General features: G+C 41.5%; 1 protein-coding gene across 50 annotated transcripts in view; it reads right to left on the reverse strand.

Moving 5' to 3' along the window:
- Nucleotides 1–22,999, reverse strand: part of PTK2 (protein tyrosine kinase 2) — a 358,952-nt gene that overhangs the window by 39,667 nt on the left and 296,286 nt on the right. For 49 of the 50 annotated variants that reach the window (XM_025395124.1, XM_025395157.1, XM_025395123.1 and 46 more), the window contains 4 exons: nucleotides 18,487–18,598; nucleotides 7,834–7,920; nucleotides 4,186–4,323; nucleotides 2,538–2,669 (listed from right to left, as the gene is read on the reverse strand). In XM_025395124.1, coding sequence (XP_025250909.1) covers nucleotides 2,538–2,669; nucleotides 4,186–4,323; nucleotides 7,834–7,920; nucleotides 18,487–18,598 — 469 coding nt within the window. The remainder of the gene's footprint in view (nucleotides 1–2,537; nucleotides 2,670–4,185; nucleotides 4,324–7,833; nucleotides 7,921–18,486; nucleotides 18,599–22,999) is intronic. The other variant, XR_003120911.1, reaches the window with a different exon arrangement.

The raw sequence follows: 22,999 nt of genomic DNA on the forward strand, positions 1-22,999 counted from the left end.
CCAGGCTGGAGTGCCATCTTGGCTCACTGCAGCCTCTGCCTCCTAGGTTCAAGCAATTCTTCTGCCTCAGCCTCCTGAGTAGCTGGCATTACAGGCACGCATCACCACACCTGGCTAATTTTTGTATTTTTAGTGGAGACGGGGTTTTGCCATGTTGGCCAGGCTGGTCTCGAACTTCTGACCTCAAGTAATCAGCCCGCCTCAGCCTCCCGAAGTGCTGGGATTACAGGCATGAGTCACTGCACCTTTTTTTCTTTTTTTTTTTTTCAGTAGAGACAGGGTTTCACCATGTTGGCTAGGCTGATCTCGAACTCCCGGCCTCAAGTGATCTGTCCACCTTGGCCTCCCAAAGTGCTGGGATGAATTACAGGTGTGATCCACCGTGCCAGGCTAAAAATAACAATTTTTTTTTCCATCTGCCTTACAATCTCAAGATTTGCTTTAATTCAGAAGGAAAGTTTTATCCTATGCTTTCAAAATTCTAAATTGGTTAAATTTAACACAAAGTTAGTGTCAGTGAATGTTTAATGATGCAAAGCATGAGAGACCAGGTAAAGTTACTGGCTCTAAATTATGAATCCTGGCTTCTTTCAGCCATAATATGATTGAGGCAACTACAGGAAGACTGAAATAGCTATTCCGGGTTCAAGGAGAGTGGGGAATAGGTTCTCACAGTCCTTAGTTCTGAGGCTGAGGGCACAGAATTGCTTGGCAGCAGGGACCATGAGTCTAAAAGGACCTTTGTGTCAAGTAACATACAGAGATTGCTCTGTCCCACCACTTCCTCTCTGTCCCCAAGGGACTTCTGAAGTGGTTTTCAATAAGGGTTGCCTGAAGGAAGACATTTCCCATGCATATGTCCAGACACATCCGGGAGGAGGTTCACATCAGCCATAAATGCCGGGAAGGCAAATCTTAGCTGTCTTGTTACACAGCCTGCAGTAGCAAGATGCAATAGTTTATGTAAGCTGACATGGAAGCAGGAGTTGTTTCTGGGTAAACACTGCGGTAATGAAAAACCAAACAAATGCTCGTATCTCTGAGCCCAAAATGACACTACTAAAATTTTAGAGAAATTTATCCCTAAAAGATAATTATAAAAGCAAATAATCCATTATCGCAAGCTTTTTCTTTCTTTTTTCTTTTCCCGTGAGAGACAGTCTTGACCTGTGGCACAGAGGCTCTCTGGGTCTCTCTCTCCTGTTCTGTTAAAATGAAGATAATAAAAGGACAAGTCCACATTCCTCTATCCTCATTTCTAAAACCTAAAAAGTTCTGAAAATGTTAAGTGTGCTTTTCTATGTTTGAAACAAACTAATATGGTAGTAAAACCTGAACAGATGAAGCATCTTATAATCTTTATTTAACTGTTAATGTGATTATTTGCATTTTGCTATAGAAATACTGGTGGTTTTAACTCTGGCATGTTGTTAGAGTCTTAAATAATGTATAATGTTCAGCATATTACACTAACTTTTTAGTATTTAAAAAATACTGAATTATGAAACACACATGGCCCTTACGGGTTTTGGATACAGGATTTTGGATCTGTTAGAGGGCAGTGCCACAATCATAGCTTACTGTAATCTAGAACTCCTGGACTCAGTCTTAGCCTCTCAAGTATCTGGGACCACAGGTGTAAGCCACAATGCCCGGCTAATTTTTTTTATTTTTTGTAGAGACAGGGTCTTGCTGTGTTGCCTAGGCTGGTCTTGAACTCCTGAGCTCAAGTGATCCTCTTGCCTTGGTCTCCCAAAGCACTGGGATTATAGGCATTAACCACCACATCCAGCCATATTATTGCAAGTAGTTTTTTTTTTTTTTTTTTTGAGATGGAGTTTCGCTTGTTGCCCAGGCTGGAATACAATGGCATGATCTCGGCTCACTGAAACCTCTGCCTACTGGTTCAAGCAATTCTTCTGCCTCAGCCTCCCAAGTAGCTGGGATTACAGGCATGCGCCTGGCTACTTTTTGTATTTTTAGTAGAGACTGGGTTTCACCATGTTGGCCAGGCTGGTCTCGAGCTCCTGACCTCAGGTGATCTGCTTGCCTCAGCCTCCCAAATAGGCCACCGTGCCCGGCCCATTGCAAGTTTTTTTTTTTTTTTTTTTTTTGAGACGGAGTCTCGCTCTGTCGCCCAGGCTGGAGTGCAGTGGCTGGATCTCGGCTCACTGCAAGCTCCGCCTCCTGGCTTTACGCCATTCTCCTGCCTCAGCCTCCCGAGTAGCTGGGACTACAGGTGCCCGCCACCTCGCCCGGCTAGTTTTTTGTATTTTTTTTAGTAGAGATGGGGTTTCACCATGTTAGCCAGGATGGTCTTGATCTCCTGACCTCGTGATCCGCCCATCTCGGCCTCCCAAAGTGCTGGGATTACAGGCTTGAGCCACTGTGCCCAGCCCCGGCCTATTGCAAGTTTTAAGGAGTAGTTGTAAAACTAAGTCTCCTGCTTTGAAACATAACATTTTGCAATAATTTGCAATATAGTAGACTCTAACATGGCTTAAAAAGTCAAAGAAGCCTTTCAGAAACACAATTACCAGAAATCTTTCCTCTTTTTCCAGCCAGCGCTGATCTTCTTCCATTTCCTGTTGCTGTCGGATTAGCCGCTCTTCCATCAGGTGGGTTGGCAACACTTGCCCAATCCCTCGCAGGTCCAATGCTGTAGAGTCCTGGAAGAAGGGTTGAAAACAGCATGCCCAGTCTCTTAAGTCCATTCCTATGTTCTTACATTGTTTTATGCGTCTTTCAAGAAAAGATAAGCAGAACAGCAAGTATGGTAGAAACAGGGTCTCTCATACTGTGCTTGTGGGAGTAACTTTTCTGCAGGGTGCAATTTAATGTGCATCAAGCATCTTTAACAAGTATACAACCCTTTAGCTCACAGATTCACTTGTAGGGGTCTATTTTAAAGAAATAACACAAAATATGTGCAAAGAATACATTGTTACTTATAGTAAAAAAGTAGAAACAATCTAGAAGGCTGAAATATGATACATATTATAGAGTATTAAATATTAAATAAAAGAACATAAGTAGCAGACAACTATAGATGCTCTTTTATTCAAATAAGTATTTTTTTTTCTTTTTAATGAGATGGGGTCTTGCTATGTTGCCCAGGCTGGCATCGAACTCCTAGGCTCAAGTTATCTTACCACCTCAGCCCCTTGAGTAGATGCAACTATGGATGTGTGTTACTGTACCCAGCTCAAATAAATTTTTAAACTGTAAGAGTAGTTCTTGGTTTTACCAGGAAAATTTAGTAAAAATTAACATGGTCCAAAGAACTGAATGTTCTGTCTTCCTGTTTCTTCATTGGCCTCATGCATATGCTGATTATATTCCACTGAGGGCTTTGCCTTTCAAATATATGGACTAAAGATTTTAGTATTTCTCCCTGGGTTCTTTTAGTTAAAAAAGTTCATGAAACCAGAAAGCATTTGAGTAGATGGAGTATCCTGATCTTTGAATTAAGTCATTAAAATATGGCCGGGCATGGTGGCTCAAGCCTGCAATCCCAGCACTTTGGGAGGCTGAGGCGGGTGGATCACTTGAAGTCAGGGGTTCAAGACCAGCCTGGCCAACATGGTGAAACTCTGCCTCTACTAAAAAATACAAAAATGAGCTGGGCGTGGTGGCTTGCGCTTGTAATCCAAGCTGCTCGGGAGGCTGAGGCAGAATTGTTTGAATCTGGGAGGCAGAGGTTGCAGTAAGCCGAGATCGTACCACTGCATTCCAGCCTGGGAGACAGAGTGAGCCTCTCAAAAAAAAAAAAAAGTCATTAAAATCAATAAATCTTAGGATTTAGAAATAAAAGGTGCCTTAGGCCATGCTTTGTTACTTTTTTTTTTTTTTTGAGACAGGTTCTTGTTCTGTTGCCCAGGCTGGAGTGTAGTGGCACGATCTCAGCTCACTGCAGTCTCAACTTCCTAGGCTCAAACGATCCTCTCACCCCAGCATCCCGAGTAGCTAGGACTGCAGGCATATACCACCATACGTGACTAATTTTCTATTTTTTGTAGAGACAGGGTCTCGTTATGTTGCCCAGACTGGTTTCAAACTCTTGGGCTCAAGCAATCCTCCTACTTTAGCCTCCCAAAAGTGCTGGGATTACAGGTGTAAGCCACCATGCCCAGCTTTGCCATCCTTTATAAGTTAACAAACTGAAGCCCAAGACACCCGATTTACCTCCACATTGGGCTGCCACATTGCTATCTCCTGAGGTCTATGATTCCATGAATCTGTTTGGTCCAAAAGAGATGCCTGACCTGGATAGATGCTGCCAGCCATGGCTGTGATTCCATGTGAACCAGGGTAGCCAGAAACCTGTGAATGAGTAAGGAGGCAAGGTAATGTTCAACTATAACATCTGCACAGTTCTGCTTCATACACAAAGGAAACTAAAATTACAGAGAATATTGTGGTAGGCATAATTATGGCCCCCCAGAGATACCCATGTTCTAATCCCTTGAACATGTGAATATGTTTCCTTACATGGTGAAAGAGACTTTGCAAATGTGGTTGTAAGTCAAGGACCTTGGGATGGGAGGGTATCCAGGATATCTGAGTGAGTCCAGTGTAATTACAAGGGTCCTTAAAAGTGCAAGAGGGAAGTGTAAGAGGAGGGAGGGACATGGGACCACTGAAGAAGGGTCAGAGAGAGTTAATACTGCTGGCTCTGGGCCGGGCACAGTGGCTCAAGTCTATAATCCCAGCACTTTGGGAGGCCGAGGTGGACGGATCACAAGGTCAGGAGATGAGACCATCCTGGCTAACACGGTGAACCCCATCTCTACTAAAAAATACAAAAAACTAGCCGGGCGCGGTGGCGGGCGCCTGTAGTCCCAGCTAATCGGGAGGCTGAGGCAGGAGAATGGTGTGAACCCGGGAGGAGGAGCTTGCAGTGAGCCGAGATCGCGCCACTGCACTCCAGCCTGGGTGACAGAGCGAGACTCTTGTCTCAAAAAAACAAAAAAACGAAACAAAACCAAAAAACCCAAAAAACTTCTGGCTTCAGAACACGGAGTAAGGGGACCGTAAGCCAAGGCATGTGGGTGGCCTATAGAAGCTGATAAGGCAAGGAAATGGACTCTCAGCTAAAGTCTCAAGAAAGGACATTTGTTATGGCTGCATTAGAGAGCTAGTGCAAGTATATACTAGAAAATAAGAAATTGTTTCTTTGGAATTTCACATTTACTAAAATAATGAGTGCAGGCCATCCTTGGATGCAAAAGCAACAGGAAGCCACAAAAATGGCTGTGCCACACTCTGCTCTAGAAATCCCCTTTCCTGCCCAACCAACCACTATCCCCTAACAAGAATAACAACAACAAAACACACACACACAAAACCTCTCAACTGTTTGTCCTCTAATGACCTGAGAGCTGATGGTAGGATAAGTCGTACCTTTAAATTCTAACAATGATGACTAAGGCAGAGAGAAGACATTCGGTTGGACATAGAGAAAAATTTCAAGGCAGAGGGAAAATAAGACAGGTTTCTTTATATGGTTCCTTCTCTCAATCAAGAGAAAGACAGAGAACAGAATCAGTATTGGTTTCCACACCTCATTAGGCTACTGCTGCATGGTGGGTGTTGTCAGTTAATTTTTTAGTGAGATAAAGCACAGCCAAAACTGTATTTCCAAATATCAACACATCCTTCAACAAAGGTTTTGTGCATTTATTCGGTCTCTAGGCATTAATTTATACCAAAACTCCATATGGACAATATAAAATTAATGAATTTTCAAGTGAGACATACAGTTAGTTCTCACAGTTTATTTGAATGAAAATATCTTAATAATAAAAACTGCTACTAAATGCAAAATGCTATATCAAGATTTTTGGTGAAAAGAGACATATTATTGCCAGACAACATTTAGGAATTTTCACAAGGAGGTTTAAAATAGTCTAAGGCAGTTTTCTACATAATAGTAACCATGTAGAAGGATCACTTTAGGCTAAAAATGAAGTAACTTCAGGAAATGTCTCATAGTTGGTCTCATTTACAAAAGAGGAAAATTTAGGCTTGGGAAAGGTTAATCACACATTAGTTCAATGAAAAAAATCAATGTTTTACTTAATTCTCTATTTACTCACTTTTACACGCTGCTCTAAGCCCTTAAAATAGAGACAAGTCCTCACTCTCAGGGGCTTCCACTGCACTGGTGAGAGACAGCCACTAACAAACACATATGAGAGTTTCAAATCTTGACAGTGCCACAGACCAGGCCTGCTGGGACACAAAGAGAACTGTCTCTCTGCTAACAGCTTGTCTCATTAAGCAGGTGCTGTCATGTTTTCTCAAAACAATGCTCGTATTCAATTCCCACTCAGGGCCAGTTCACTTTCCATACCAGCCAGGCACAGACTCTGGGGCCCATCTGCTTGTTTGCCAGAGCTCAGGGTCTCTCAGCAATCATAGAGGTGGGGTTTCTTTCTTTAGGCCACCTGTGTACTTCCCATTGCTCTGACCCTTGTGCTGGGTCAGGGTTTTGGCTTCTTCACTTACGAAACTGGTAGTAATCTAAACTGACAAAGCGCCCTGTGAGCTCCTTCCATGAGAAAAAAGAGTACTTTATTTGTCTTCATATTCCCAGTGCCTAGAATAGTGCCAGGCAGAGTAGATGAACATTCAGTGCAACCCTGCTGAACGAACAGACAGGTGCCCAAGAAAAACGATTCACTCCTCTTCTGCCAGGCAAGCGGCCATCTCAGAACAGTGTCTCCCAAAACATAGGTCTGACTGAGTCATCTACCTCAGAACCTACTGAGGTTGCTTGCTAACGATAAGCTATTCTTGGGCTCCAGAATTAATACATTAGAATCTGGAGGCTAAAGAGGCTGAAATTTGCTGTTCTAAACTACCACTGACCTATCTTTTCTAATAAGAAAGTGCTTACATTCTCCCTTATTACTGACAGTTAAGTACCAAAGTTAAGATTTTTTGCCCATTTTGACCCAAGAGGCCTTAATTTAAACCATGCTTTCAACAACTCTGTGAAGGAGGTAGGAAAGGTTAAGTACCGACACCCTCAATAGGACTCTGACTTCTACAGACATTACAATGAGTTAAAAAAAGATAAGCCCTAAAAAGCACACTCGATATGATCTATTTATATAAAATTCTAGAACAGGCAGAAATCTCTGATACTAGAAGTGAGAAGAGTGGTTGCTCCTGGGGCAGGAGGTGCCTGATGGGAAGGGGCACAAAGGAACTGCCGGGGTCACAGACACGCTCTATACCCTGAAGTGAGGATGGGATGCACTGGGGTATGCATCTGTCGGAACAAAGACCTGTGCATTGTAAGGTATACCTCAGTAAAAGTTAGTAACTTTTTCTCGAAACAAATGAATTGTTTACTTTGTTTCAGGCCCTTTTCATTCAAGGGTATTTTTTTCTAATTTGCACAGGGTATCTGTCTATAAATCTAACACTTTTCACACTTGTCCATATGGTATTTCATCTGGGTTCTGTTAATTTTGAATTTTATTCTTGCCTTCCATAAAAACTGTCCAGTTCAGTACTCCCTCTGCAGAGTGTGTGCCCACTGGCTTCACCTTGCCTTTTACCATAGCGAGTGGATGAAAACGTGCCTAAGAATGGCAGCAGGCCCTGGCCCTGTCCACTTGAAGAAGGTGTGAAAAGCAAACGCCCTCTGTGTGGGGTGTTGAGACAACATCAGTCAATGATTAGGGTAACCACTTACCCAGCTTTCTATCGGCCAAATCATACTCATAAGTACACAAATAAAAACATGCACAATGTACCTCTCTATCCCAAAAGTGCTAAATAATCAAGTAACACAGTTTATACCCGTAATGACTGGCATACCTGGTAATGATTGGTTTGTACCACGTGCTGTGGGCTGGGATAAAATCCTTCGCTGGACCTCGGACTAGGATAACCCGGTCTGCTGGGCTATAAAATCAACAGAGCATCATATGAATGAACCTTTGGATTTTGACAAACCTGTACTTTATGAATAGAGAAAGACATTTTCCTAATAGAGCTTAGTTGAGAAGAATGATAAAAAGATGCTAAGACATTTCAATGCGGAAAGAAAAGTCTTTTCAACAAATGATCCTGTGGCAACTGGACAGCTACCCGTGAAAAACAGAAGTTTGACCTCTTCCTCCCAATACACACAAAAATTAACTCGAAATGGATTACATGTCTAAATGTAAAAGTTAAAAACTCTAAGATTCTTAGAAGAAAACTTAAATCTTGGGCAGGGCATGGTAACTTACGCCTGTAATCCTAGCACTTTGGGAGGCCAAGGTGGGCAGATTGTTTGAGGTCAGGAGTTGAAAACCAATCAGGCCAGTCTGATGGGAATGTAAAATGGTGTAGTCACTATGGAAGACAGTATGGCTATTCCTGAAAAACTAAATAGAGAACTAGCATATGATCCAGCAATTCTACTTTCAGGTATATGTAACAGAGAAATGAAAGTATATATCCACACAAAAACATGTGCATCAGCTACTCAGGAGGCTGAAGTGGGAGGGTCGCTTGAGCCGAGGAATTAAGAGGCCAGCCTGGGCAACATAGCAAGGACTGTATCTTTGAAAAAAACAAATAAGTAAACACAAACATGTATATGAATGTTCTTAACAGTATTATTCACAATAGCTAAAAATGGGGAACAGTCCATGTCCGTCAACTGATGTAAATGGATAAACAAAATGCTGTATACCTATGAAAGGGATATTATTTGTAATTAAAGGGAATAAAGTACTGACACGTGCTACGACTTAGATGAACTTTCGAAACATTCTAAGTGAAAAAAGTCAGTCACAAAGAACATACGATTTCTTTAATGAAATATCTAGACTAGCAAAGATTAATATAGACAGCAAGTACATAAGTGATTGCCAGCGGTCGGAAGGAGGAGGAAATGGGGGATGACTGCTAATGGGTGCAGGATTTCATTTTAGAACATTTCATAAAAATGTTCTAGGCTGGGCGCTATGGCTCACGCCTGTAATCCCAGCACTTTGGGAGGCCGAGGTGGGATGATCACTTGAGCCCAGGAGTTTGAGACCAGCCTGGGCAACACAGTAAGACCCCGTCTCTACTAAAAACAGAAGTCCTAAAACTGGTTGTGGTGATGGTTGCACAACTCTGAATATACTAAAAAACATTGAATTGTACAATTTATTTATTTAGAGTCTCACTCTACCATACAGGCTGGAGTGCAGTGTACAATCCCGGCTTACTGCAACCACTGCCTCCCGGGTTTGAGCAATTCTCATGCCCCAGCTTCTCAAGTAGCTGGGATTACAGGCATGCGGCACCTCACCAGGTTAATTTTTGTATTTACAGTAGAGACAGGGTTTTGCCATGTTGGCCAGGCTGGTCTTGAACTCCTGGCCTTAAGTGATCTGCTTGCCTCAGCCTCCCAAAATGCTGGGATTACAGGAGTGAGCCACTGTGCCCAGCCGAACTGCACACTTTCAGTGGATAAACCGTATGGTATGTAAATTGTATCTTAATAAAGCTACTGAAGTATCATTAATAACAAAACGGGATACTGAATATTCTGAGCCCGAGGGAACCAAATGCTCTCTGTCCAGCAGTCCGGGACCTGGAGAGAAGGCACTTGTGTTCTATTGTTTGCCTACTTCCTGGTTGTGTTACTATGGTCAAGTGATGAAACTGACTGGCTTCTAGATCCTCATCCATAAGATGGGGGTGAGCTAGAGGATCTCTAAAGTCACTTCCAGGTCTTAAATTCTCACTTTGTTTCTGGGATAAATGAATTCAAAGTTCATAGTGAAAGAACAATTTAGTCTGAAACAGAAATCTCGAAGAAGTCAATAAAGTCTTTTAAAACTTGGAGGATTTAACAAGGTGGAAACCCATTACTGTCTAGCCAAATTAAGTCCAGAATAAAATGAAATGGATTTAAGTCCCATCAAGCTTAGGAAAGAAAACTCCTTAGTGCCTGTCTGTCTCCCACAGTGCTGGGTAAACACGTGCTTTGCTCTAGTTAGGTCCAGAGTATGTTTTGGTCTCTAAATCAGTCTCACTTCCCCCTCAGTTTTGCTTATACTGTCCCCTCTGCCTGGAATGTCTCCTCCCTCCATCTGTAGAATACTTCTGATCCTTTCAGTCTTTTAGATGTTACTTTTTTCACAGAACAGCTCCTGCTTTTGCCAGCCTAACATAAACATATGTCCTCTGTTCTCCTAAGGAGGCCTTTTTCAAACCCTACCCTGGGTTGCAGGTACTTTGCACTTGCTCTACCCCTGCTATTATGAGCTGCTAAATTCCTGAGGGCGAAAAATCCTTCCTTTTCGCTTAGCCCTGTCATGTTTCAAGCAGTGTTCCAGATAGAGTCTACTCTAAACTTAACTAAATAACAACATGAATTCCCCCAAAGACACCCCAAACAGGAAAAAGGTATAAAGAGAGCATTCTAGGCTTTTCTCTACTCTGTGTGCTAGGGTGGCAATTTCCAAAGGGTGTTCTACGACATGGTTGTGTTGAATTAAAAGAGGCAAAAAAAAAAAAAAAAAAAGAGTTTGGCTACCTTTGTACTTGTTTTAAAGATATGTGTTAATATACAAGCATTAATAATGGTTGCAGGGGAAAGGGTTTCATGAATCAAATGCTCTTGGAGTCCAAGAACGGAATGAGGCTGAGCCGGGGACTGGAACAATAAACAGAGCTGACACCTGCACAGTGATGCACTCTTGATAAATTCAGGCAAAAAAAAAAAAAAAAAAAAAAAAAAGGTGCAATTTACTGTGTATTCTGTGTGTACTGAACTACCTACTTTACTTACAATTTGATAATCTTGATCACGACATTGCTATGAAGCAATATTATAATCCCTATTTTACAGAGTCTCAGATAAATTGGGCAATCTAAATAGGGGCATATAGGTGGTAATGGTAGAACTGCGTGACTCCAAAATCTGCTGTGCCATGATGCTATTCTATAAGCGTACTTCTGACTCACCAAATAAAAAGGAATATACAAAATAAATAGATCAGAGAATGGCAAAACCAATGTAAACTATCTCACAGTGATGCAAAGACTTAACTGGGTAGCAAATGATAACACAAGGTTCCATTTCAAAATAAAAATAAAAGGTAAAAAGTTGAAAATATGTTTTATGATAGACAAAATATTTGCACAAAGGACACCACAAAATCAAATGTTGCTAACCAACAGCCATGGAGAGCACAACTGTATTGGTAAAACAGCTCTACTTCTGTTCTCTACAAATTGGAGGTTAGCATGGTGGTCAAGAGGGCAGGCTTTGAGCCAGACTGTCAGTGTTCACAGTAGGGTGCTTCAGCTCTCTATGCCTCCCTACTGTCAACGACAAAAGGAGTACAATAACCAGCTCCCGTGGTGGGCGGATTACCTGAAGTCAGGAGTTTGAGACCAGCCTGGTCAACATGGTGAAACCTTGTCTTTACTAAAAATACGAAAACATTAGCCAGGTGTTGTGGCGCACGCCTGTAATCCCAGCTACTTGGGAGGCTGAGGCGTGAGAATAGCTTGAACCCGGGAGGCAGAGGTTGCAGTGAGCCGAGATCGCACCATGGCACTCCAGCCTGGAGAATGAGAGTCTCCGTCTCAAAAAACAGAACAAGCCACCACCAACAACAAAAATAAGTATACTGGAAGAGGTATGTAGGTTATATGCAATACTGTGCTATCTTATATAAGGAATTTATGCATCTGTGGATTTTAATCTCCATCCCTTGCAGATATCAAGGGAGAACTGTATTAGTAAGGGTGCTTTCCATGATCGCACAATTGGCATTAAGGTAGAGGTCAGCAAGTGAGATTTCTGGCAGTGAGGGGACAGGCCTGAACAACAGGATTTGTTTCATATCCCACAGGACTTCTTTTTCTGTTTTGAGACAGTCATGCTCTGTTGCCTAGGCTGGAGAGCAGTGGCATGATCTCGGCTCACTGCAACCTCTGCCTCCTCAGTTTGAGTGATTCTCATGCCTCAGATTCCCAAGTAGCTGGGATTACACGCATGCGCAATCACACCCAGCTAATTTTTGTATTTTTATTTTTTGAGATGGAGTCTCGTTCTGTCACCCAGGCTACAGTGCAGTGGTGTGATCTCAGCTCGCTGCAACTTCTGCCTCCTGAGTTTAAGCATTCTCGTGCCTCAGCCTCCTGAATAGCTGGGATTACATGTGCACACCACCACGCCTGGATAATTTTTGTATTTTTAGTAGAGATGGTGTTTCGCCATGTTGCCCAGGCTGGTCTCAAATTACTGGCCTCAAGTGATCAGCTCATCTTGGCTGCCCAAAGTGCTGGGGTTACAGGCATGAGCCACCATGCCTGGTCCCCGCAGGACTTTCTGCTGTTTCTCTCAACTTTATGTAAGTAAAACAACAGCAACAATAAAATCCCTGTCGCTTGAACACAGAATGAATTCTGCTTTATATATTTTGTATAGTTTGTACAGATATTCTGTATAGTTTATGAGGAACTGAACTTTCCAGAACAGCAACTACCGTGTATACTGATGGGCAATTTTATTATGTTTCATTTAAAATTTACCAAGATTTTCTTACCATTCTAGAAAATGACATCACCAAGACTAATGAAATTCCTATCAGTTATAGCTGTGGGGGTCTGCTCTGTCACTGCTGTATTCATGGTGAGTCCACAAACAGGTGTAAGGATCTGGCTATGCCACCATGTCTCCCAATGTCATTCGACCTGAGTGCTTTATACATGCATGCATAATGTTATAAAAAATGACTTTCTTTTTATTTCTCCTGTATAGTTGGGTCTCCAAACACTAGTATTCTTCCACTGATATTCTGAAATTGGTAAGTCATTCTATTACCTATGTATTTTATTTCAGGATTAGTAAATGGGACATTATAAAATCATTTTTTATATAAATGCTGTGCTGGGTTTGATTAGGGTTGAGAACAATGTTCTGAGGCAGTTATTCTCAAACATTTCATCATTTTCAGGACCGCTATACAGTCTCAAAAATTACTGAGGACTCTAAAGAGTTTTTATTTGGAATATAACTACCAACACTCATACTGTTAGAAATTAAAACAGATACTAAAAAGTATTTATTAATTCACTTAAGAATAAGCTCATCACATACTAAAAAAACCACCTTTTCAAAACCAAACAAACCAAACTGAGAACACATGTACATCTACATTTACATAAATTCGCTTTAATGTTAGGCTTAACAGAAGGCAGCAGGTTCTCATATGTTTCTGCAGTCTTACGATGTTCTCTTTTGTTGCAATACATGAGGGGGAAAAAAAGTAAACTCATAGAGCTGTACAACTGGAAAAGGGAGGAGTATTTCCGTAGATTTTGAGCACAACTGTGGTACTGTTTTTTGATTCGACACCAAAATGCAAGTGACAGCTTCTTAAAGGTGAGTTGCAATGTGGAATTTACAATGGTATCATCTGTTACATTAAAATCCATAGAATTAAGGGAGAAAAAAAAGGGAAAAAAATCCATTACTTTTTCTTGTAGTTTCAATGGAACTTATACTCATGTGTGATTTTTAACATCCTGTGTAGGTCATTCGAAAGATACTGATTTACTGAGCTGCACAGATCCTCCCAATGTTAACACATTTCAGTAAACAACATACATTTTTAAAATAACACATGTTAATATCATCCTGAGCTTACTATAACAGTCTAAGAATTTAGAAAGCTGTCAAGATCACGGTGTAAGTTTTTCAAAACTCTAATTTTTGCTTGAAAACAAAAATTTTATCACTGGTAACAAATAGCTGTTTTCCTCAATGTCACAGCCTCACTTCTTTCTCTTTTGAGAAAATGTCTACCAAATATCCAACTCTGAACAGTATGTCTGCCAGCTGTTCTTTCAAGTAAAGCTGGCCTTCCATGAAAAAAAAGTGTTTAGTCCAGCTTGCAACTCAACTGTGCAGTGCTTTTCTCAAGACAGGACATCGTGTCTAGGTGTGCAGCAGCAGGGCTAACATGCCCTTCCTGGGTCTTCATGTCAGATATTTTTCACAGATTCATCAAGGCCTTTCTTCTGTAAAATGGCATTTTTTGTGTGTGTGAGCACAGGGGTGAAGAACACAGTGATGTCTAGTACAACTTCATGCCACTGTCCTGATTTGTGCTAAGGTGTCAGCAGTTCTATTAGTGGAAAAGGCAAATAACTTTTTTTTTTTTTTTTTTTTTTGAGACAGTCTCGCTCTGTCTCCCAGGCTGGAGTGCAGTGGCGCGATCTCAGCTCAGTGCAACCTCTGCCTCCTGGGTTCAAGTGATTCTTGTGCCTCAGCCTCCTGGGTATCTGGGACTACAAGTGCGGGCACCACCATGCTTGGCTAATTTTTGTATTTTTAGTTGAAACGGGGTGTCGCCATGTTGGCCAGGCTGGTCTCGAACTCTTGGCCTCAAGCGATCCACCCACCTCAGGCAAATAACAAAACATTATCAGATGAGTTCTGATGTCACGGACCTTTGAAATGGTCATGGGGACCTACAGAGGTCCAAGAACTACACTTTGAGAATGGCTGTTCTAAGATACCTTCATCCTGAGGCTCTCCATTGATCCAGTGGGAATCTACAGGAAAGCAACAGGCACAGATGAAAATGAGCATTTAATGCGGTACTCCCATGCAGGGCTTGTCTCAGGGAAAGTTCTCTAAAGATGATTATTATATGAAAAAATTGGTATTAAGCATGATGAAGCGATCCATACATATTCTTAATAATTGGCTTTGTGGTTATAATGCTCTTACTATTAACCAAGTATAAGTAAGCTTTAAAAAAAAATTGAAAAATTTTTAATTTTTTTTTTGAGACAAGGCCTTGCTCTGTTGCCCAGGCTAGAATGCAGAGGTGCAAACATGGCTCTCCACGCAGCCTAGACCTCCTGGGCTCAAGTGATCCTCCTGCCTCAGTCCACTGAGTAGCTAGGATCACAGGCACATGCCACTAAATGTGGCTAATTTTTAAATTTTTTTGTAAAGATAAGAGTCTCATCCTGTTGCCCAGGCTGGTCTCAAATTCCTGGGCTCAATTGATCCTCCTACCTCAGTCTCCCAAAGCACTGCAATTATAGGTGTGAGTCACCACACCCGGCCTGTAAGTAAACTTAATTTTGAATCTTGATTGGGAAAGAGAAAGACTTTTCACCTATAAAACTTATACAAGTTTTCACTTATAAAACTAATTAAGCTACATTAAAATTTTTCTATATTAGTATTAATAACAGAAAATTTATCTACAGAAGGCTGAGATCCTATCTAAATTTCAGAAATCTAAGTGGCTTTGGAGGTTGAGGCAAGGGATTGTTTAAGCCCAGCAGCTCAAGAGAGCTTGGGCAACATAGTGAGACCCCATCTTATTTTAAAAAAAGAAAGGAAGGTAGAAATAAAAAAAAAAATCTAAGTAAGACAGCTGGGTGTGGTGGCTCACACCTGAAACTCCAGCACTTTGGGAGGCTGAGGTGGGCGGATCACCTGAGGTCAGGAGTTTGAGACCAGCCTGGCTAACATGGTGAAACCCTGACTGCACTAAAAACACAAAAATTAGCCAAGCATGGTGGCAGGTGCCTATAATCCCAGCTACTCAGGAGCCTGAGGCAGGAGAATTGCTTGAACCCAGGAGGCATAGGTTGCAATGAGCCGAGATAGCACCCCTGAACTCTAGCCTGGGCGATAGAGCAAGGCTCTGTCTCCAAAAAAATAAAAATAAAAATAAAAAAATAAATCTAAGACTTACTTATTCTAATATATCACAAGCAGAATTATGAAAACTCATCAGAATCTAACGAATTCTCACTTTACAAAGTACAGGAAGTGAGGAAATAGTGGCCTACCAAATTGGAAATCACAGACTCATTTCAGATGTGCCAAATACTGTGACCATAAAAGCAGAATTTGATTCTAAAGATGAACACTGAGAAGGTAAAAACTGCATACAGGACTTGATTCTGACTGGCATGAAAGTTCAACAATTAACATACTAGTATTTGTTAATAATCATCAAGCATCTGTATATCTATGCTATTTTAGATGATTTTCTAGCCATTAAAACTTTTTTTTTTTTTTTTTTTTTTGAGACAGAGTCTGACTTTATCGGCCAAACTGGAGTGCAATGGCGTGATCTTGGCTCACTGCAACTTCTGTCTCCCGGTTTCAAGCAATTATCTTGCCTCAGTCTCCTGAGTAGCTGGGATTACAGGTGCCCGCCACCACAGCTGGCTGATTTTTGGATATTAATAGAGACGGGGTTTCACCATGTTGGCCAGGCTGGTCTTAAATTCTTGACCTCAGGTGACCCGCCCGCCTCGGCCTCCCAAAGTGCTGAGATTACAGGGGTGAGCCACCATGCCCGGTCACCATTAAAACTTTTAATCTGGGGGTTGCCAAATATTTTCTTTAAAGGTCAAAGAGTAAATATTTTAAATTGTGTAGGCTATACTGTCTCTGTCACAACTGCTCATTTACACCCGTGTAGGGTGAAAGCAGCTGTGTATAATACACAAATAAATGGGTGTGTTCCAATAAAACTGTTTCAATAAAACTTTAATTAACAAAAACACAGTGGGCTATAGTTTCCTTATCTGTTTAACACATAAACCTTTGTGTAGAGTGCAACAATTTGCTTATAGAAAATAATCTCAAAATATGTATTTTGAAAATACCTTAAAAAAAAAGAAGTGTTAAGGATATTTAAATATTTAAGCCAAACTAGTCTTTGTACTCTGAAACCAAAAAAGAAGTTGAGAAGCCTCATCACCGCTGCCCATGAACCTAATTTAGAAAATCAGTCATATTAAGCTCATTAAAAATCCAGCAGATTGGGATATAGACATATGTGTAGCTGAAGAGTTGATTTAATCCTGTGAGTTTTAGGGAAGTGTTGCATTCTTTGGTGCTCATTACCAAATACTTATGTTCCTTTGCACTTGTGTACTAAATAAAGTGCTGGACAGTGAATTATCTTCTAACATCCCCACCCAAGAGGTAGGGAATACAAATAGTCATTTTGCAAATGAGGAATGTGAGATTTGGAGTAGGTAGGTGACCTGCTCAGTCATCAGACTGTAAATAGCAGACCCCCATGTGAATGAATCCACTTGACTTCAAGGCCTGAGAAGTTAATGATAAGATTCTCCCGACTCTCAGTACTGGACTATTCTGCAGTAGTAAACAAATTTAAAAATAGGCAAACTTGTAAACAGAACATGGAGGGCCTCAGATGCTGGGATGTGGGGTACATGTTTGTTTTTTCCTGTGGGTAACTAAGGATTTCCTGTTGTTGTTAAGCTGGGAATGACAGAGAAACATCAGGTGTTCCCACTGCCTCGTTCAATGTAACACCCATCAGACAGGTATGTGTTTCTTTTCTGGGCCTCGGTCCTTCTCTCTGTAGAAGGGGCTGGTCTGAGGCACCCTCTGTCTCTAAACATCTGCATAATTGTGTTAATCACTTATTTTCACTTTCAGTGTATGTTTAATGTTACAGAGTTCAAAATGACGACCAAGAAAATAAAAGTTTTCAGCCTTCAAGATAAAAAAAAATTGGTATATTTAAACAGTACTTTGTCTTATCAAATTTCTGAATACTTTTCATAAAGAAAATGAGTTATCAAAGTTTCTTAATATATTTTTTAACTAATCAAATATCAAATGGTGGTAGTTAATAACTACTAACTACAAAAAATCCTATTATCTATTAACTTTCGAGAAAAAGAACAGAATTGGAGTATTCATGGCAAGTAACCCAGTGTGTGAAAATAGCATCCTATCAAAAGCCAATGGTATATAAAGACTTATTAATCTAGGGAAAGTGTCACTCTGTCTAAAACCCCCAGCCATGGCATGGCCCAGCAACTGTAAAAGGGCTGGGCTGACCTCTCTGAGGCAGGAGAGGGCACCAGTAAAGGATATGAACATAAGTGGGCAAGTAGGGTTTAAGGATGCTGCTGGAAGATCTTATTAAGGAAACAAAAGCAACTGCAATGTGCTCTCTTTCCCAACAAACAACCCAGCCACCAGCTACGAAAAGAAAAAGGCAAAAAATGTGCAGAGTTCTCAACAAAACCAAACAAAGGAATATGGTCAGGTGGAAACAGACTCATTTTTAAATAAAGCAAAATGCAAAGCATCTGTGACCTAGTTTGGTGTTTTAATCCAGACTTGATCATTAGGGAGATCTCTGACAACCAACAAAGGAAAAACCTCCTCCAAGTTAGGGCAGCATAGGAAAAGCATTTTAAGATGACATCTAATCCAACTGCTCATGGCTTCAAAGAACCCCTACTTGAAATACAAATGAGGAAAGTGAGTGCACATGAGGGTAATAAGAGAAGACAAGCAAAAAGGAAACAATTAGTTGGTGTTATAACTATTACTCTTAGAATAACTTGATATTTGATTTTCTCCTCATAGAAAACAGTTGCCTAATTGTAAATCTCAAAAGTTAGTAAAAGCAACCCCAGAGTTGGGGTGGGGACTGTAGCTACCTTGGGTGGCGCTTCATCAGACCCTCCGGAGTCCCAGGACACTGTGGCCTGTCTTCTGGACTCCATCCTCATGCGTTCTTCTTGCTGAGCCTTCTCTTCCTCCAGGATTGTGCTAGAGAGACAACACATTGTCTTAGGGGAGCTGACAACCCAGAGTTAGCACACACGAGACCCCACCCTGAGTTATCTAAGGAACACCAGTTGGCTAACAGTACATGATAACAATAAAGAAAGGATCCTATACACAGGGGAAAGAAGGATCAGGTTTCTAAGTCTTCACGAAACGATTCTAGAATAGCCTTGGTCCAAATGGGCAAGTCCATTTAAAGCACAGCCATAGGTAAGAAAAAGACAGCTGGTAAGAAAAAGAAGTTGCAGAAAATGAAGGACGGGCCAAGATGAAATGTTTGCAAGCCAAAGTTGATCTTGAGCAGAACAGAATTCCTCTGAGAAATCCCACGCAGCACTTTTATCAAGCATACACATGTCTGAGGACAGATTCTTTTCACACATAATGTGATCACACCAGCACTTACGTGATCAATTAGCAATCTGGCCAATAATCTCCCTAAATTGCTCAATACAATCTTCCTATCGTTCAGCTTAACCGGTGCTTTATCTGATCAGGAAAATAAGCAAACACGCGACAGTATTTACAAGTGCTTCTGAAAATACTCCTTGCTTTAAGCTGGAAACCCCATAGTTGGTAACACTGCTACTTACCACTGCTTGACTACTCAGAAGCTATATGAAGTCCCATATAATGCTGCAGCCGCTGGAGCCTCTGCAGCGACTGCTAGGCAGCTTCTTCATCTTGGCTGTTTGCCATCACATAAACCCCTCAGAATGCAGCCAAAGCGAGACTTTGCTAGTTTCCCATTCCATGCAGATGCCCCAGGGCTCAGCAGGCAGCAGTTTGAAACCCTTGTCTTAACTGTGGCAAACAGCTCTTCCTACATTCCTACAACTCTAGAGTTCTAATAATGACACTCATTCAAAGTTTCTAGGCTCCTGGTAGATATTATGCAGTAAACAACCACCCAGAAATTACTCAGGAAAGAGTGACATCAGTGCAGCAGACTTTCTAATCTGGGAATTTGCTGTTGAAAAAGACATTCCTGCTTGGCTGGAGGCTAAGAGTGTGCTGTTTCTCACACAACTCAACTTACACAGTCACCTTCTGAGTCAGGAAAAGAGACAAAATTCATTTCATAACTGCCCCAAGTCAGCAAACCATCACTACAGATGTTAAGACTTTTTTCATCCCCCAAACAAAAGGGAATGTCTGCCTCAAGAAATGATCCTGTCAGGGCCATGTGTGGTGGCTCACGTCTGTAATCCCAGAACTTTGGGAGGCCGACGTGGGCAGATCACGAGGTCAGGAGTTCAAGACCAGCCTGGCCAAAATAGTGAAACACCGTCTCTACTAAAAATACAAAAATGAGCTGGGTGTGGTGGTGTATGCCTGTAGTGCCAGCCACTCGGGAGGCTGAGGCAGGAGAATCGCCTGAACCTGGGAGGCGGAGGTTGTGGTGAGCCGAGATCGTGCCACTGCACTCCAGCCTGGGCAACAGAATGAGACTCCACCTCAAAAAAAAAAAAAAAAAAAAAAAAAAAAAAAAAAAAAAAAAAAAAAAATCACATAAACATTTTACATAAAAAGCTTTTAGTCAAAAGTCCCACTCCATTCTCAAGATATGGTTTTGGTTTCTTTCTTGCTCCAGTTAGATGATCGTGGCTCAGCAAAACTACAAAACTTTTCACAGTATTTAAGAACTGTGCAGCAGCCTTGACAGGCAAGATGCTCATTGGGTGCCAGCACTGTTGGGAACCTGGTCCCATGTGCCAGGCCCAGGTGACTCCTGGTGAGTGGTGCAGGGAAGTTTGGGGACAGGTCTGGGGAAGGAGCACAGGGGTCCTGAGAGGGCCACTCTCTCTGCCCTGCCCCTCTGATTAGAAGAACGCTCCCCTCAGCTGCTGGGAGGATTAAGGGAGATCATGGCTGTGAGAGCATCTGCTATAAGCATTACTTGTCATCAGTGGGCATTTCTAATGGCATTTACTTGAGGGTTGCTCATTCAGCAAGTATTTGCTAACTTTGCTAATTTGCTCTGTGCAAGAGGCACGTGACGAGGTCTTTGAGGTGCTTTGTCTAAGAGAAAAGAAATACTCAAAACCTTGAAACAGGGTCAGGCAAGTTGGCTTATGCCTGTAATCCCAGCATTCTGGGAGGCTGAGGTGGGAGGATCATTTGAGTATGGGAGGTGGAGGCTGCAGTCAGTCAAAATAGCACCACTGCACTCCAGTCTGGGTGACAGAGCAAGACTTGTCTCCAAAATAAATAAATGAATACATACATACATACAATAACAACAACAACAACAAAACACACTGAAACAGGACATGAGTGTTGTGACTGAGCAGTAGAGAAGAGCTTGGCCTGGTGCGTTCTAGCTGCAGAACTCAGTGGGAGAGGGCACTGCCCCAGGCACTGGGGGTGGTCAGGGAGGAAGAGTCCCAGCTTCTCAGCAGGTTACAGTTACAGACTCACACCAAGCACATAATGTTTGTGTACTTTTGGTCATGTAACGAGCATTACATGTCCAAAGCATAGCAATGGTTTCTGTCCATTTCTTATGTGAAAACAAACACCTTTATATTTCAATTTTCCTTATATATTTTAATTTATGACTTAAACACCTTTTGTTATACTTTGAATGAAACAGTGCCTGCACATAGCTGACACTTAAATATTTGCTAAATGAACAAATACTGTATATGGATAAAATACATGCATTACCATTGCCTATTAGATGTTTAACTAAGCTGAGTAAATTCAGGCATCATTAGTGGTTAAAAAAAAAAACTGAATGGGAAAACAATAAGGCTCAATCAAACTCAAGGAGTGAGTCACACGGAGATCAGGTTTAAATTCTGCCACAGACAGACCATGGACAACTCTGTCCCTCCAAGCCTCATCCACAAAATGGGGTGCCTCCCTAACTACCTATCTTGAAGGGTTGTTGTGAAGATCTAAATGAAAATTAGACAGCTTATGTGACGAGCTCTGAAATGCAAGAGACTTTTAAAAATCGAAAGAACTATTAGAAATTCCCCATCAGATAATAACCTGTGTAGCTAATGGCTACCATTCCCACAAAGAGCTATGAGTCTTTTTCCTTTCTTTCTTTTTTGTTTTTGGGGCGGAGTCTTGCTCTGTTGAATGGGCTGAAGTGCAGTGGCGCGATTTCAGCTCACTGCAACCTCTACCTGCCAGGTTCAAGCAATTCTCCTGCCTCAGTCTCCCAAGTAGCTGGGACTACAGGTGCACGTGCCACCATGCCTGGCTAATTTTTTGTATTTTTAGTAGAGATGGGATTTTACCATGTTGGCCAGGCTGGTCTCAAACCCCTGACCTCAAGTGATCCGCCTGCCTTGGCCTTCCAAAGTGCTGGGATTACAGACATGAGCCACCATGCCTGGCCTCCTACCTTTATTTATTTGTTTATTTTTTATTTTTTAAAAAAGAGATGGAGTGATACTATGTTGCTCAGGCTGGTCCTGAACTCCTGGGCTCCAGAGTAGCTGGGATTACAGGCTTACACTATACGCCTGTGCAAATATTTCAAATGAGTTAAAATCCAAGTTGAGCTTGAAATACAAAGGAGCAACCATGTCTTTTTATAAATTCATCGAATCACCTATGAAGTGTTAGCAATACAACTATTAAAGACTGGCCATCAATCAAACCAACAGATCAACAATATGCCTGCTAAAACAGTCACTGATATACAATGCCTTTGAACCTGACAAATGTAAAGACGTTACAACTATAAGGAATAGGAGTTGATACTTTGGTATGAGCTAATATAGCTTCACCCAGTCCTGAACATTTACCAATGAAAACGTGGGAAGCTATACCTTAACTTTCTAGATTGTAAAACACCAGTAAATCCATACCTCAAAAGGCTGCTAATGGAATTAAAAATATGTATTTTTTTTTTGAGCTGGGGCATGTGCACACATGGTGGGAACTACCATTGCTTTTAAAAGTGAAGTGATTAATCTCGCTTCACTTCCCTTTTTCCTCACCTATAGCCCTTCTTCCTTTAAGTCCTGGCAAGTTCTCTGAACTCATTATGCTCTCCCATGCCTCTTTATGTTGTGTCTCTTGCCTGGAACACCTTTCTCTTCTTTCTCTGGCCAACTCTTACTTGTATTTCAAGTGTCAAATAGCAGTTCCTCCAGAAAAATCTTCCCTGAAGCTCCCTCCTCCCTTTAGGCTAAGTTACATTACTCTCCTTACTCTTTTCCAAAGAAACTAGTGCCTAACTTGCTCTTAACTCTTGCCAAAAGACATTGTAAATATCTGTTTGTTTGACTTTTGCTCCCATTAGGCCAAGAGTTGTTACCTGAAGGCCCACTTTCAAATGCTCAGAATTAGCACTGACCCTGAAGCATAATATGAATTAATAAATGACAGGTAAATGGATGAATAAAGCCCTATCAGTGG

This window comes from Theropithecus gelada, chromosome 8 (assembly GCF_003255815.1).
Source record: "Theropithecus gelada isolate Dixy chromosome 8, Tgel_1.0, whole genome shotgun sequence".
In the NCBI taxonomy this organism is placed as follows: Eukaryota; Metazoa; Chordata; class Mammalia; order Primates; family Cercopithecidae; genus Theropithecus; species Theropithecus gelada.